This window comes from Pinus tabuliformis, chromosome 9 (assembly GCF_031772625.1).
Source record: "Pinus tabuliformis cultivar Carrire ecotype Pingquan chromosome 9, CPIR1, whole genome shotgun sequence".
Classification (NCBI taxonomy): Eukaryota; Viridiplantae; Streptophyta; class Pinopsida; order Pinales; family Pinaceae; genus Pinus; species Pinus tabuliformis.
In genome coordinates this window covers 1,261,662,307-1,261,679,352 of record NC_142307.1, presented here as the reverse complement: position 1 = coordinate 1,261,679,352, position 17,046 = coordinate 1,261,662,307, and the positions used below count along the sequence as shown (strand labels likewise).

Here is a 17,046-nt window from a genome sequence, read left to right as displayed (position 1 = left end):
GGAACTTGTCACCAGTTGTCAAGAATTGAAGTGCTCGGCCCCCACTAATTATTTAAAATTCCGCCTTTTGACAATATACACTCGACTCCAGTAAAAATACACTGTCTTCAAAAGAAATTTGATAAACCTAGCAATAATTAGAATAATTTGATCCTGTGGTACTCTGGGTTTTGAGGAATAATTGGCTCAAAATCTTCCTACAATAAAATTTCGGTTCCCACGAACTAGACTTGGCCAAGGGATATAGAAATAGAATCAATCATTTTGCAATAAACCCTTGATTCACGAATTCTACTTGAAATCGAGGGTTTCTTCTTCAGCAGTTTTTTAGCTCCAACACCTACAATAAATCTGGAATGGAAAATTTGACAAACCCACAGGCTGCAGGAAAACCAATTCTGATACCATTGTAATATCTCAAATAGGATATTTTTCAGATTTTGCAGAAAACTAATTCAACCAAAATTACCACTCAATTTATAAAAGATTTCCATGTATGCAATTTAATCATACAATGAGAAGAAATAATCACAGCTTTTATTATAATATATAAACTGGGGTTTTACACGCTGAAATAACACAATAGTTGATATAGCTTAGATAGAACTAGCCTCAAGGATCTGCTCCAATGTTGCATAGGCCCTCCACCAAAATTGAATGGAACTACCACTACTAAGCTCTCTTGTGAATTTTGGATGAATTCACCAAGGGGAAATGGGTACTCGTCCAATCTCACTAAATCATCCGAAGGTTTCCATCCTGGAGCTACTAAGGAAGTAGAGAACCGGGTTCCCAACTCTCATAAAAGAAGAAATATCAAATCCAAGATGTCCCATAATGGTCTCCTCATCTTTTATAAATCAGATGGACCCCTCTAGAACCTCCTATTTTATTATTATTTTAATCATGGAGCACTTTTCCCTCTTTTATTTTAATTAAAATATTATTTTTAATGTGGGAAAACAGTAAATTGGCCACCATGCCTCCTCAAGTCACTTCACTTTTAACCATCTCGTCCCATAGATCTTCTCGTTCCAATTCCAACCAGCTATTACACTAAAATGCCACCTTAAGTGTAATTAATTGAGTCAGGCCCATTAAGAACACTGTTTTTTTTTAAGTTGTCGGAATACAACGAAACAAATGGATGATGAAATTTACCAAGCGAATGCCATTGAAGTTCCAAAAAACTCCTCAAAACCCCTCCAAAAACCCTTGGGTCCACCGAGGATGCCAACCTACACTTGTGACATGTCTACCCCCAACTTTGAAAGTCCATCCTATCCATGCCATAAGAAATACCAAAAAAAAGGAACATTACACCTTTTAATTATTATTTTATTGGTATAGGTCATTTTCCATTAAGTGGCTTTTTCCTTCATTTTAATAAATTAATAATTTGCCGCCAATCTCCACTAAAATAATACTTGTCATCTTTCTCCAAAATAATATTTGCCCTTTTTAATTAATATTAAAAGGAGTTGGCAAAATTCCCAAGCTCACAAAATTGAGGATATTACACCTGATGCCCGGGACTTGCACCTAGCCCCAACCACTATTGCAGGCATTGGTGTACAACTAACATGAGCACAAACACACGAGCATGTCATTGGAAAAGTTGAAACCTGGTGGGGGCATTAACAGCGCCCCACTTTCACTGACCTGGCTAGCCACCATTGACATTGATTCTACCATTCAATAATCCAAGCAACCATAAATACCACGCCACAAGAATGACAAGTCCAAAAACAACATTTGGGAACCAATATTCATAAAACCTTAATAATAGACACAAAAGGGAGTGCAGTCATAAAGACACTATGCACCAAGAATAAAATATATTTGTTACAAAATTGCATAATTTGTTTCTAGTAAATTTGAATCCAAGGCTTTTTTTCGTCATGTTGCTTTTTATTGAGTTAACTATTTTTGCGATATTTTATTGGATGGAAAGAACAAGTAGGGAGGACTATAAGACCCTGGTGTTGGAGAAAAATTCTTTACTTGAAAACATTCTTTTTAAATGTCAGAAATGGACAACTGATGTAAGGAGATGTTTCCAGCTTTTTCTACAAAAGAATGCACTACATCAAATGTCCCTACTAGCATTTTCAGAAGATTCTTGCAGATTTTCATACCACAAACATCAGTGGGGACCATGTTCTGGTAACAGATACTTTTAATATTATGGAAATTAGAAGGCCTAACTGCAGAGCTAGAAAATATCAGTACTGAAATATCAAAGAGAAGACTATAATTTGTCTTTGTTGTCTGGTTAATTGCTACAGACAAAATTTGTTATTTACTTCTGCAATAATAATGGAATAATGCTTAACCAATGGCAAGGGAAAATAAAGTACCGCAGCAACAAAAAAATAGCTTCACAGAAAGCAATACAAACCATTACAAAATGCTAATAGAAATTGTAACAAACCTCATACAAGCGATATGGAACAACTATGCCAAGGCACAATGTTAGCCATAATGATGTATAAGCTAAAAAATATATCTCGCCCCATCTCTTGCTTGGGTCGGGAGCAAGCCACAAATTTTGCGGCTTAGATGAACCTGCAAAGTAGAAAAATAAGTTAAAATAATTTAAAATAATTTTGGAACTAGATGAATATATTCACTTCTAAAGGAGGCACTCTAGTTTCATATAAGCACTAGGTAAGCTTTTCTACCACTTCTGTTTCATCTTTTGAACATTACTAATGGATTTATGGCTCCAGTCCAGAACATAGGACAAATTTTAAAAACAAGTTACTATGTGGACTAGAAGTACTTTAGTAATGTTTCTTATTTTCTCCTCAATAATGGAGGAAGACTTGAATAAACGGATGAGAACCAGTGAAGCATTTTCACCAATTTGTGTTTAGGAAAATTACTCATGAACACAGTTCTAGAAAATGCCCTACAATAAACTATCCTACATATCAAAATAACAGTTAAAAATGGAGCTAGCGATTCTGAGCATGATGTTCTCTAAAACAAAATGCAGAGAGAAGCATCATAATATAGTGGGTGACACGTAAGCAACCAAGATATTGTAGACTTGCTAAACGGGCATGATAAACATTTTGATTTGATGAATTTTTACTTTTGTGACAACAAAAGAATATTGCACTGACACATAAATTCTTAATTAGACTTTCTGCAGTTGCTCTCTTTACTTAATAAGCAAATTTCTTTGCTGGCAATGGTACATATACATGACCAAATTGGGAAGATGTAAAGTGAGCATATACAGTGGTTTAAAAATGCAATATAAGTGCATGCAGTCCATTGCTTAGCCTGTTCAACGTATTTGTAGTTCAGAGCAGCACATATTCATCTTTGCTTGCCTTTTAAGTTTGAGGTTCAAGGAGCACATATTCCTGTTGCACCTTCAATTTCAATTTTCTTGAAGATATCAGCTCAAGAACTTCCATCTGGAAACGATGTTGCCCAGTAATTTACACATCAGATTAAACTTCAATTTATATCTACTTCAAAAATAGGTTGGGATGATTTTGAGAGAATGTACATTGTAAAGCTTTGACTATCCTTCAGAAATATTAAATTTTGGGTTGGATATTACTCTATATTAGTATATTACAAAATAAAAAAGTTACATTGCATGAATAGAACTTCTGCCTGAACAAATTCATACACTCAAAATAATCACCTTTTTTAGTCCATATCTATCTACCATATGTCTAATATCTGAAATGCACTTCAATATTGCCTTTTTTTCAAAAAAATCCATTAATAAAAGTTCAAAATAACACCATCTGCAGATATAGGTGGATAAGATAATCTGAAGAAGATGCACTGGAACCAAAAGTCAAAATTCATATCTTCTTAGCTTTCAGAGTTCTAACAAAATCAAAGTGTCTTGGTTACTTCATCCTAGTCCCTAAAAGCTTTCACTATTCACCTTTACTCTTCAAAATTTTGGTTGACTAGAAACTTTACCATCTTTGCTGCCCATGAATAAGCAGGAGATTTTCCCAACCCTGAAATCTTCAATAGGTCTAAGGTCTTAGCAGATACATAATGGTTGAGGAGGATGAACATACTACATGTTTCGATTTAAGATTTAGATTGAAGATGCCTTAACACACGCCCTTGTGATATTACATATTATTGAGTTTCCCATTAAGTGCAATATGTCACCATTGGACATTATTCGATTTTCTTTTCATCACTGTTTCTAGTATCTTTTGGTCAGTTGGTATTTTGAACCTGCAATTACTTCATCTCTTCCTCATATTGTTTGCATTTTTCATTTCTTTGAAACAAAACAGGCTCCAAATTACCCACAATGTTTAAACTTATGCTTTGAAATTTGAATTCCCCAATCACCCCAATTTTTTACGCTAGGTTTTTTAAGCCTATTTCCAACTTTTCTAATCATGTTATTGCAGTTAAAGAATCTTTGAACACATAAAATTATACCCAAAAAATATTTCATACATGTTAGCTCTCTTTCAACAGGGGTCCTATATTTATTGTAGCATTCTTAAACATCATTGTAAGTCCAAGGTTACAAGTCAAAAGCCATGTAACAACTATGTGATGCCTTATAAGCATCCTAGGCCTTGCGTCATATTCAGTAAGTGTGTTTTTTGTTGTACCATTGTTGGTTCTTTTGAGTTCATCTCGGGTTCTTTTTGTCTTGGATAGGATTAGTAGGCCTTGGATAGGGTTATATGAGGACTCATGGTTTTATGGTAGCCTTATGTAGAATTGATTGTAATGACCCATCTACCTTTACAAACAAAATGTAAATATTAACATGCACATGGGGCATCCATATGATCGTTACATATGCATGAACCGCATGTATTGCACTACTATATGATTAATCTTTTAATCAAAATATATTTATATTATAATTTAATTAAAATAAATATAATAATTTATTTAGATGTTAAAATAAAGTAATTTGTTAAATCTATAAATAAAACAATTTAACTAAATTAAAAGTTAATCGATTCGCAAAAATATTATATTAACTAAACCAAAAAATATGATACAAATGTAAAATGAATATAATAATATGATACAAATGTAAAATGAATATAATACTTATTATATAAAACAATAAGCGAAAAATATATATATTTATATAAGCGAAAAATTTATATATTTATATATAAATATATAAACCAAAACTACAATATAGACATTATACAATTGTAATACAAAAATTTAAATGGAAAATGTAATCAAACGAGATATATCTAGAGTAAAGTCTCTGTGCCAAGTGGTCAACATAAGGGTTGTGCCTCAAATAAATTAACCCAATTATTTTAATAGATTCATGAGTCATTTAATATATATATACATCTTAATACAAGGAAGACAGACAGACTAGAAGTCTTAAAAGATAATTACAGATAGCAAATAATGAAGAGGAGTAGAGAAGATTGTATGCATGGGCGGTGGAGAGATTGAGACGGTGGAATGGAGCATATAAGGGAGTCCAAGAGGCTATAAAAGATATTGCAGGTAGCAAGTGATGAAAAAGAGTAGAAAAGGTTGTATGCATGGGCACTGGAGAGATTGAAAAGGTGGAATGGAGCATATAAAGGAGTAGAGGAGGCCATAACCAGGAGAATTATTCTTGAGTCAAGTTTTATAGAGATAATAGGAATTTCTAATAGAGTTATTGACAAAGAGTTATACGGAGAGACCCTAGGAATTTCTAATAGACAAAGGAAAATTGAGTTTAATTGTTCTTGAAGTTCTGGGCGAAGTTCTGGGCATTGGGCCAGAGTACTTCAAATTTGAATTACTTTGGATCTCATTACCGAGATTATGCTCAATTTGACTGGAAAGTTATGGTCATTTGGTAATTGTAACAAATTTGGTGCTACAACAGCTTGGGATCAACTTCAAACCCAGAAACCAAATGTATATTTCGGAATTAAATTGATAAATTCTTATTTAAATTGTAATTAGTAAATTCTGGTAAAATTTAGGAAATTAATTTTGGATGTCCATTAAATCTGGTATCAGACCCAAATCAACGCTCGGACCTTAGGTTAGAAACTTTGGGATTATCAGTGTACCGTCTTATCCCTTCTGTTTTGTTAAATTGATACTTCACCGCTACTAGTTGTTGCTCTATTATTGTACCGCCAACAAATTGGTGAGGGACTGTACCGCAGGTAGTCTATACCTCCTCGTAGACGAATTATGTCATTCTTCATTTGTGTTTTGCCAGGAATTGAATTTACATTCCGTTCAAAGGACTATGACAGTGTTAATGTTTACTCACTTAATTTTCGATATTCTCTTACTGGAAATTACTGAATGCACTGCCTTATTGAGCGTGTGAGAAGGGACCATTTCTTAAAAGCACCATTTTTGCAGCATCCTTTCCTTCTCTTGCCGTAGCAGTGCCAGCCAGAAAATAATTGCTTGCTAAATTGTCAAACAAAAAAGAGATTAAAACCATCCTATCTTGAGTTATGCTCATGATGTCTAATATTATAAATTTAGTGAATGTAAACCATGTAAAGGTTGTCCTTATACCCATCAGAACATGGCTTATGGCCAGGAAGTAAAAATTTTAAAACTAAAATGCAAAGGAGACGAATTTATTAATAAATCAAATACGGAAAATGTGGAATCATTTATGTGGATAGTCGTAGATTAACGAGGTTGAGGAGCGGTCCGGAATGTTATGGAAATTTTGGTTATATTTAGAGAAAAGCGGGCAAAGATTTTTGAAAATTTAAGTTATAGTTATTAAACTTCAAAATTTTAGGTATGGGAGACGTTTTTGATGATGCTGAATCTATTTCCACCATCAAAACAAAACTCAAAACACAAGATTTTTTGAAATTCTTTTACCCAAATTCCATAAAATTCCAACCACATAAACAATAATCCTCTGACTAATCAGAAAACTCCATGTGGATTTTGATAGAGTCAAATATCTGATATTGATTCCATCAATGAATAATGTCGTGATTATTCGCTCATCAAAATGCAGCAGCTATTGGCGGCAGTGGTCGTACGACTAATTAGCCCTAAATTTTCTCTTACAATTTTTCATGGGTTCAGCACTCTTCTGCATAGGCGTAGTTTACTCTGCTATATTGTGATTATTTCTCTGTTGATTTACGGTTTTACATTCTGGTATATTACTTTCGTCATAAAGTAAATCGCCGAAAGCAAACAGCCAGGCACATAGGTATCCACGCCACTTGCCTCCGTGTTAGTTTCTTATCGTTTCTCAACTTCGTGGTGTATCTCATCACTGCCCAGACGTCAACGGGTATTCGTCCCACCTACTGGGTCGACGTACATCTGGGCGTTCTGTCCACAGGTCAATAGGGCTTGGCTTTTCGACGACACGCTAAGAATCTCCGTAATGTTATGTCAACACAGCCTTGATATTTAAAATTATTATTAGCTCCTATAACAAACTTATATATTATGCCCCACCTATATTATTAATGATTGTTTCAAGAATGTACGAGGAAACATCTTTACGAAATATATTTCACATAAAGTTATTGTTACTCTTTATATATATAAAGCGTTTTATTATATTCTCAATCTATGATAAATATATTTTAAATTAGAAACTTATTTATATTAACATTTAAAATCAATCTCATTAGGCCTTAATTATATTAATACTTTTGGATTTAAATTTTTTTATATATTTAATTAATTTTTTTATAATTTCTATGAAGGGACATGGATTTCTTTTTGCAAAATTATCTAGGACATTATTTTAAATATTTACTTGCTTTGAAGTATTTGCGTGAAGACATTTTGGTAATTATATTTTTGATAGCGTTTTTTTTAGGATTTTTTGGAAAGCGGGATAGGACGCTGCTCCCATGGCCGCCCCTGCAACCCTTCGCCACAACCTGCAAGAAGCTGAGAAAGGCATCCCAGGCAAGAAGGAATCGAACCTCGGTGCACTGGCCAGCACCTCGAACCCTCATGCGCCCATACTTGCGGTTTATCTCGGCCACGGTGGAAGGGGGTACCAAATTAGGGGAAAATCAAAGTTAACGCAGCGCTCATGCCCACTGCAAAAGGGGCCAGGACGAGCCATCCCCAGAAATGCGTAGGAAAGTCTGTTGCGCTGAGCAACGACATGGGGGAAAAAAGGAAGGGGATCCTAGGCGCGGTAGGTATTGGATTTGCAGGTCTTCTCATTGGATCTGTCGCTGAAGTCAACGAAGGGGGGCGGCATGGTGCGGATCTGCTCTCTCCCATTGTGGACAGGCTCAAACATTTCAGAGCAAGCCTTGATCTAACCGATCTGGCCAACAATCAAAAGATGCGCCAAGATCCAAAAGCCCTGGATCATTGGAGTGGGAAATGCCACTGGAACAGGGATGTGCTAAGCTTCAACAATCTGGTCTATCGCGCATATAACAACAAGCATCGACTGGTAGCCGTGATGAGGTCTGCCCTGGCATTCACTACAGACCCGCGTCCCCAGATCTCTGAGGGGGCTACATGGCATGAGAACAGTCTGAATGCAAAACCGAAGGGTATAGTTCCTACGGTCTCCGCGGTAGCAACTTTACCAGATCCAGTCGAAGAATCATTCGAAGTGGGGAAAAACTCTTGGACGTTTCCTCGGCCCCTTGGACGCACAAGAGGCCCTAGTACTATGTCTAGGCACTTCTTTGACTCCTTTCAAATCCAAATTTCTCAACCTACAGGCAGAACCATCCTGCAATGGGTCAGTTCTTCAGATCTGGTGTTGGATCTCAAACTGGATTTAGAACGGCGGATTGGGATCCCTTCAGGCCTTCAGAGACTTCTCTTTCAAGGTAAACAACTCGAAGACCTTCTTCCCCTCTCTTCTTACAGCATTACCAGAAACAGCTCTTTGGTGTTAACCCTTCGTTTGAGAGGAGGTGCAGCAGGACAGTCATCCTCAGCTCCTCCTTTCTCTTACAAAGATGCAGTACACTCTGAGAACCCCAAACCCCCGGAAGCCCTTAAACCTAAGCCTTTTTTGGTTGACAAGATAGAGGAAGTTCCCTTTGTTGAAATCACCCATGATGGTCTTGCAATCCAACTTCAAGATTTTGCAGAAAGAGCCATCATTTGCAGATTTAACGGACTGTGGCCGCAATCTCAGGATCTCTATGCATGGATCCATGCAAACTAGACTCATCATTGTAAGGTCAGTTTTTGTTCAAAAGGATACTTCATTGTTCTTTTTGAGGACAGTAAGCATTATGAAAAGGCTTTACAAGAAGGCCCTTGGTTCCTTGGTTCCCAGATTTTGATCCAACAACTGCAGTCATTACCAGGACACCTGTATGGATCAGGCTTCCAAACTTACCAGCCCACTTATGGCATGGTGCAGTCTATAGAGCTATAGGCAACACCTTGGGCAGTTTCATTATGGGAGATTACTGGCGGGAAAATAAAGGTCTCTACACATATGCCAGAATATGTGCGGAGTTAGATTTGAGCAAAGGACTTCCATACCAAATCAATCTCAAGATAAATGACTTTGTCTGGACCCAGACACTAGATTACGAAAACACTGCATTTCGTTGCCGCCACTGCCACCAATCAGGGCATTTGCAGAACACCTGCCCATCTCTCCCGGCAAAAAAGAATAAGGATAACCTCTCCAAGCCCAAGTCCAAACGATGGGCTCCTTGCTCTCCACCTCCAGTCGTGGATTCTGATTCCTCTAGCTCTGAAGATGAAGGTAGCGATGCAGAATTGGATCCTGCCCCTCATTCTGTGGTCCCTTCCACCGATGGTCCGGCGCAGTCCTCTGATAAAGCCACCGCCCAGAAACGCATCCATATGACCTCCTCCTCTGATTCAGAAAAGGAGGGCCCCCCTGTGGAGAACCCCAATCTTCAAGTTGTTATTGCTCATTCACCCCAGGATGGTTGGGTCGAAGTTAAGAATCGGAAAGGGAAAAAGCTTCGTATAATAATAATAATAATAATAATAAATAAATAAATAAATAAAATAAAATAACATAAAATAAAATAAAAATAAAATAAATTTATATTTTTGATGCAAAATACAATTGTTAGCATCAAAAGTATAGTTGTAATGTAAAGGTGTTTGTGGTGGATATATTAGTTTTAAAGATATTCGTATATACTATATAATTATGTTCAACATACTATGCGAAGAATTGACTTAAATAAAGTATTATTTTTGTTCAATTTATCAGTTTTTATATTAAAATATATTTTTATAATAGTACTTTATAACATAATCTATAATATAATTGTGCATGTCTTAGTTTATATTTTATATATATTTTTAATTAGATACTCAAAGAATTAATTATGTCATTAATGAAGGTATCAATTAAATCTTAAAAGTTTTTGAATTTAATAGAATTTTGGTAACTAGACATTTGGTCAATAACCCCTTCCATAACCACATCTAGAACTAGAAAATGTTAGGTAGTTTTACGAAGTGATACAATGAGCTAGGAATATCTATGTAAGTAATATTATGCATCACAATAAAATACCATGCATTAGGACAAGGAGGTAGCGATACCACCTTCCTTGACCTCAATACAAGTAAGACTTGCCTATAGGTAATAATAACAAAAAAAAGAAAAAAAAACTATACCCATATGTGACTTGAATTTACGAAATTATATTTCTTAATCTAAGTTGTACCTCAAGTATTCATAATCTATTGTGTGACCGAGAAAAAGTTACAATGGTAAAGACATATCAATGTGTTAAAATTGGCAACTAGGGCCAAACTCCACATGGGTCATCTCATTTATGGCAATTGATATTTTTCTTGGATTCCTCTCTCCGAGAGGTGTAGGATTGATCTAAAGATCATCCCATTTTGACATGTGCAAATGAAGTTATGAATTTATTCTTATTATGGACAAATTGTCAAGGTCGGCCAGCAAACTCATGTAGGCTCAGAAGCCCAACAATCACGTCTATTCATCCTCAAAATTAGCCTATCTAGAAGGCAGATCAAGTCATGTTTTAATATTAGTCGTTGAAGAGACTTAATCTCAGCCATTGAAGACTCAACAGGAAAAATATAAAATGGAGGCTTGGGGTTCATTTGGAAACACACAGAGGGAGAGAATTGATCTAGTGTTCGACTTCTGGGGCTAGGAAGCTGAGAAATTTGAACTAAGCAATGATTCTGTAGCAGAGGGGTAGTGAGAATCCGGAAGAAGGAATTTCTGGAGAATATTGACAGAGAGGCAGAGAGAGCTTGCAGAGTGGTAGCGTAGTAGCCGGGAGAGTTGACGCAGAGGGTAGAGAAGGTGACACAGGGCTAACGTAGAGCCAACACAGAAATAGTCGGGGTTAGCTAGTCTTGTACTGGATCAACTAGAATTATGCCGGGTGAAGTGAGGTAAAACTCACTCAGATTTTCCGCCAGTATTTTCTCTGTAAAGGATTTCTAGATGAGCATCCTAGAGTTGTATTCAGATATTTCTACTGCATAATCATAAACCCTCATAACGGTTGCACTAGTTTTTCCGCATTAGGTTTTTCCGAGGACTATTGTGTCCAAAAATAAGTGTGTCCTATGTATCTTGTTCTTTGCTCAGTTTTATGTTTCATGAGATCAAATATTTAATTAATGTAGGTTGCATAATTAATTTTCTTTAGTATTCAGAAGAATAACTTGATGAATGTAATTTAAAAAATCAAGTAGGTGAAGTAGATTCAGATTTGCTGGAGTAGGGATTCCTAAAGTGTAGGAATTTTCACAGTACGCAATCTGAAACATATATTTGAGCGGTGTCGAAAGTATGGGATTTTTATTAATTCCAAGAAGACTTCCTTTGGTGTGTCCAAAGGGATTCTCTTGGGGCACATCATTGCAAAAAGAAAAATTAAAATTGATCCCGAAAGGGTCAAAGCCATTACATAGATCCCGTTTCCAGTGAATAAGAAGGCCATGCACTTTCTTAGGGAAAATTAATTTCCTAAGAAAATTCATCTCTGATTATGCTCAGATAGTCAAGCCCATACAAGAGATGATTAAGAAAGATGAAGTATACAAATGGGATAAATGGGAGAAGGACGCTTTCACTCAGATCAAGCAGGCTATTGTTGATGCATCCACGTTGTTTAGTCTAGACTATGGCAAAGATTTCATGCTCTATAAATTTGCTTTGGATTTGTCGATTGCAGACGTAATGACTCAAAAAGGATATTGAAGGAAGTGAACGACCTATTTATTTTATGAGCGCTAGTCTGCAAGGCCTAGAATTGAATTACCCTGCCATTGAAAAACAAGCATATGCAGTATACAAAGCAGTTAAGTATTTCATGCCCTATCTTTTGAAAGCTCACACGGTCATTTTTGTGACGCATCTAGTGTTTAGAACATTGTTCGTGCAGCAAGAGCTAGGTGAGAAGAGGGCTAAGTGGGTGACATATTTACAAGAATATGATCTGGAATTCAAAATAGTTAATACCATAAAGGGTCATGGCCTTTGTAAGCTAGCATCCGAAGCAAGAGATACTCTCTAGCAAGATATTTTAGGTTGAGTGCAAAAGATAGAAATGTACAATATTGAACATGTTCCCCAGTCCAAGTCTATAACACCATGGTATTCAGATTTACAAAAATTTCTAGAGCATGGCACCTTTCCCACACACTTATCAAATAAACAGAATAGGGAAATCCATTTAAAAGCCCTATATTATCAATTAGTTCATAGAGTTATTTTTGGGAATCACCACAATGGTGTGCTAAGATGCCTTGAGTCGTAGGATACAAAGATGGTACTCAGAGACTTGCGCGATGCACCGACAGGTGGCACTATGCAGGTGACACTACAACGCATAAATTTATGAGGGTTGGTTATTATTGGCCCACTTTATTCAAAGATGCTCGTACCTATGTCTGCAAGTGCCAAGCTTGTCAAAGATGCATTGGTCGCAATCAAAGGACAACTGCCAAACTGCTACCATTAGTAGTTGAGGAACCATTCCAACTGTGGGGCCTGGATGTTATTGGAGAAATATTTCCTCACTCATAAAAGCAACACAAGTATATCCTAACAACAACAAATTATTTTACCTGGTGGTCAGAAGTAGTTCCCCTCAAGCAAGTAAATGACTAGGAAGTCATCCACTTCTTACAGGATGTTGACCACAAAAGTGTACTTGAATTTTTTTAAAAGACTCCATGCCTGAGGATGTGTCAGAGGTTTCATGTACCATCAAAGTTCACTACATCATAAAATTTTTTTAACTCCATTTCTTCTTTTTATAGTCTTCTCATGTTGTACTTAGATTCCAAAAGCCTTGTGGGATGATGTAATAAGTGATACTAGTGTGATGAGTTGAGTCATGTAATAGGATTCAGTAACTTGGGACCTTGTCATCAAGTGAGTTTACTCTGGGAGGTTTTTTTTTACTTGGTTAATTATTAGGTTTTTTCAAGGACTTAATAATCAATTGAGTTTTTTCCTCCAAGCATATCCCCAAAGCTGGAGTGCGTCTTGATGACAAAGCCTCAAGTGAGTCCTAGTTGCTAGATTCATTTTATATTACCATACTATATCATTTGTAAAATTTTGTGGAATTTGAATAGGTCTAGGGGTTAGTTTTCAATTTTTTAAAGTTCCTGCAAGGCAGAAATTTGAATAAATTCTAAATGTAAAATGTAATAAATGATGTCTAGAGAAGTTGTATGGGGTATGTGTGCTCAAAATTACACCTCTCACCCTCAAATTTCTACTATGACACACTTTGAGGGGTAAAAAATAAGTTTTAGATCCTCAAATCTCACTTTTCCTAAGTTTAGTGGAAAATGTGGGAATAAATTAGCCCATCAATTAAATAAATTGGAGAAAATAAATATCCACACATGCTAAATAATGTGGAAATGAGGAGGGAAATCATCAAGGATTTAAAAAGTGATGTGGACTCCACCATGGACTAAGAATCAAGGAGAAACATGTGACAAAAAGGGAAATTGAATTTCTTGGAGAAAAACAACGAGTTTCAAGTGACAAGATCCACAATTTGAGGAGGTTAACTTGAGCTTTAAGGAGATATCATGAGTTGGTTTGAGATTGGGTTGGATTTCACTTGAGTGAGGTGGAGAGTGGTCTCCTACCACTCCACTTCACTCTCCGACATGTCCCCTCATCTCAACGAAGTCTCCCACATTAAGGATTGCATGGGCCTCTAAGGAAGAAATCAAGTTGCCACTTGGGAAATTCGAATTTGCATGTAGGAACATTGGGATTGTCAGCATTTGTCTTGGGATTGGCTCCCAAGCTACTATTTAACCAAGCAATGGGCTTTCACTATGTATTCATGTTATGAGCTATTGGGCTTGAGGAAACTCTGTCATTTTGTACTTGCAATTTGCTAATATAATCAAAGACTTTGGGGAAATTTTGGTGGTGTTCTCTTGTCATTTGGAGGTGATATCCTTCCATAATTTTGTCATTATGCTTCAATTCTCTTTCATATTTGAATGTTGTTAGGTTATATTTGAAATATATTTTGGATTGATATGTACAAGCTATCTTGCTTGCACATATCCTTGATTTAGAGTAGCATTCTGGAAATGAGCTTACCAATTTATTTTTGGAGGAATATTTGGTCTATCTCACCCATTGTTATGCTCTAATTCTTTGTAAGCTAATATTTGTTTCAAATGTGTAGAAAGAAATCTATTTGAAATTTTGTGTAGGAATCCATTTGGGCGTGGGAGAAGTATCACATAGATCAACTCACTCCTAGATTCAAAGTGACTCAAGACTCATCAATTTTCACTCCAAGTCTTTCATATAAAGAGGATCAAGAGCCCATAGTTGGAGTTTTTGGCAAGAAAAATCTTGGAAAACTCTAACTATTTTTTGTAGGGCCTCTCAAGCACTTGAGCATTAATATCAAGGAGGTCGTGAGCATTGGAGGGCAGATGCAAGTTAGCTAGGCTGTGGGCCTTTTGGGGCTTGTAATTTCTAGACTTTGAGAGGATTCCATTAGCCATTGTGGTTTCCATAGTTTGGAAGGGGACTCTGGCTTCTCTAGCTCCTATTTTGTAAGCTTCTCCTTCATCTTTTGGGCAACATTCTAAGATGATTTCTACTCATTGTAACCACCAATAAGAGATCTAAGTTGCTTGTCGGAACTTGGGATTTTACTCATGGCATCCCTCCTCCTCATTTAGAGGGAGGACTTTGTGGGTGGATTGACTTTGCATTTCATTTTCCTAGTTTTCCTACTCATTCCATTTGCATGCTTAATTGGAAATTAACACAACCTCACTTCACATTTCATTTGCTAATCTTTCTATCTGAGTTTTTGCATGTCTAATGTTTCAACATTGACAACTTGTTTCTTGAACAATTTCATTTATTTGCAAACACTTTACTTTGTTGACAAGCTTTGAATTATCCAATTTTCACTCAACTTGTTAAATTGTTTCACAACTATTTGGATATATGCTTCATTATTGTGTCAACTTATGCTTACATGTTTTGGTAATTTTGGAGCATTATATTTCACTTGACATAATTTTATCTTAAGCAATTTAGTTGTCTCATTTCATTTAGCTTGTCGAATTTCAATCAATTGATGAAGCACATGCAACACTTGTGAGATAATTTCCATTTTATTTCTCCAATTAAAGTCATTTTTGCAATTTATGTTGAGCACTATCTTAATGTCCACATTTTGAAGCATTGCAATCAACATTTATTTTGGGGAAAACTTACATGCATCTCGTTTAGGCATATTAGCATAACTTGCATTTCTTAAAATTCACCACCAAACATAATTTCGGTTGAATAAAAACCTTAGGACTAATATTTCCTTGGAAAGTTATTCCAACTAGTAGAAGTAAGGTAAAGTATGTGACCCTGCAATTATGAAGGTGACAATGTCCCCTTGTAAGAACGAAGGCACACATGGCTTGTAAGGATTAGGGGAAGGGTGTCGTTAACGATGACAAGGACGTCCTCATCCCCTCTTCCTTGTCGCCACCCCAATCTTTACCCTTTGGTAAGAGGATGAAAAAAAATCTCTCACTTAGAATAGGCATTTAGTTTAAAATTTACCACGATAATTACATTTCACTTTAGTTAAGTACATTGTTGATTTGTGGTGGTATCAGATGTGCTCTAAGTCTCAAAATTTGCAAGGAGTATTAGACACATGCATTCTCCAATACCCAGAAATCGTTTTGGGAAATTCCACCCGGAGACAATTTTATTAAAATAATTATTTATTTTTAATGGGTCCTTAAGTCTAAAATTAGGAAATTAAAATAATTAATGGGTATTAATCTAAACTGTGGGTTAAACTTCTAGAAGAAGACAAAGATTGATTCCAAATGATCTAAGCCATTTATTATAAGAAGGACATCGATGGGAACTTGGAGGACACGTCGAAGGGAGATCAAAAGATCGAATTTATGAAGCAGAGAAGTTGCCGGAGAAAAAATTGAAGTGATATTTTGCAGTGAGGGGCAGGGATAGTTCTAGTTGGAAATTTATCCTAATCCAAGAATACTCAATAGAGAAGGTAGAGAAAGATCTGACAGAGGCAACACAGAGCTAGAGAATCTAACGTAGGGCCATGCAGAGGCAACGTAGAAGTCCAGAGGGGATCCATAAATTTGCTGGAGAATCGATTTCCAGATCTAGAAGCTGAGGTGTGAGACAGGGAGGGCATAAGTCAAAGTTTTAGAGGAAAATAGATCAATTGGGAGGAGTGGTGCAGACCCCAATAGCTATGACACAGGGCCTATGTAGTGATTGTGTAGAGACTGCGTAGAGGTAGCCAGGGGCTGGCCATTCAATGGTTGGATCAACTAGGATTTCTAGTGATAGTGTGAGGTAATCTCACTCATCTCTCTATTAGTGATATTCTATGTACTGGATAGCCAGGAAGGTATCCAGAGATTGTATTTAGAAATTACTACTGCATAATAATAAAACCCTTAGCTGTTGCACCAGTTTTCCCACTCTGGGTTTTTCCGAGGACATTTGTCCAAAAATAATTGTGTAGATGTGTTGTGTATTTCTTTCTTGTTTTCACATTTTATTTAAAATGATGAAGGGTGTAG

At 36.2% G+C, this 17,046-nt stretch overlaps 1 protein-coding gene across 1 annotated transcript in view; it reads right to left on the bottom strand.

The window, feature by feature from the left end:
• LOC149153125 (cycloeucalenol cycloisomerase-like) overlaps positions 1-17,046 on the bottom strand; it is a 420,238-nt gene that overhangs the window by 296,981 nt on the left and 106,211 nt on the right. The window contains exon 2 of the mRNA XM_089439501.1: positions 2,435-2,568. Within this exon, the coding sequence (XP_089295627.1) occupies positions 2,435-2,568 (134 nt within the window). The remainder of the gene's footprint in view (positions 1-2,434; positions 2,569-17,046) is intronic.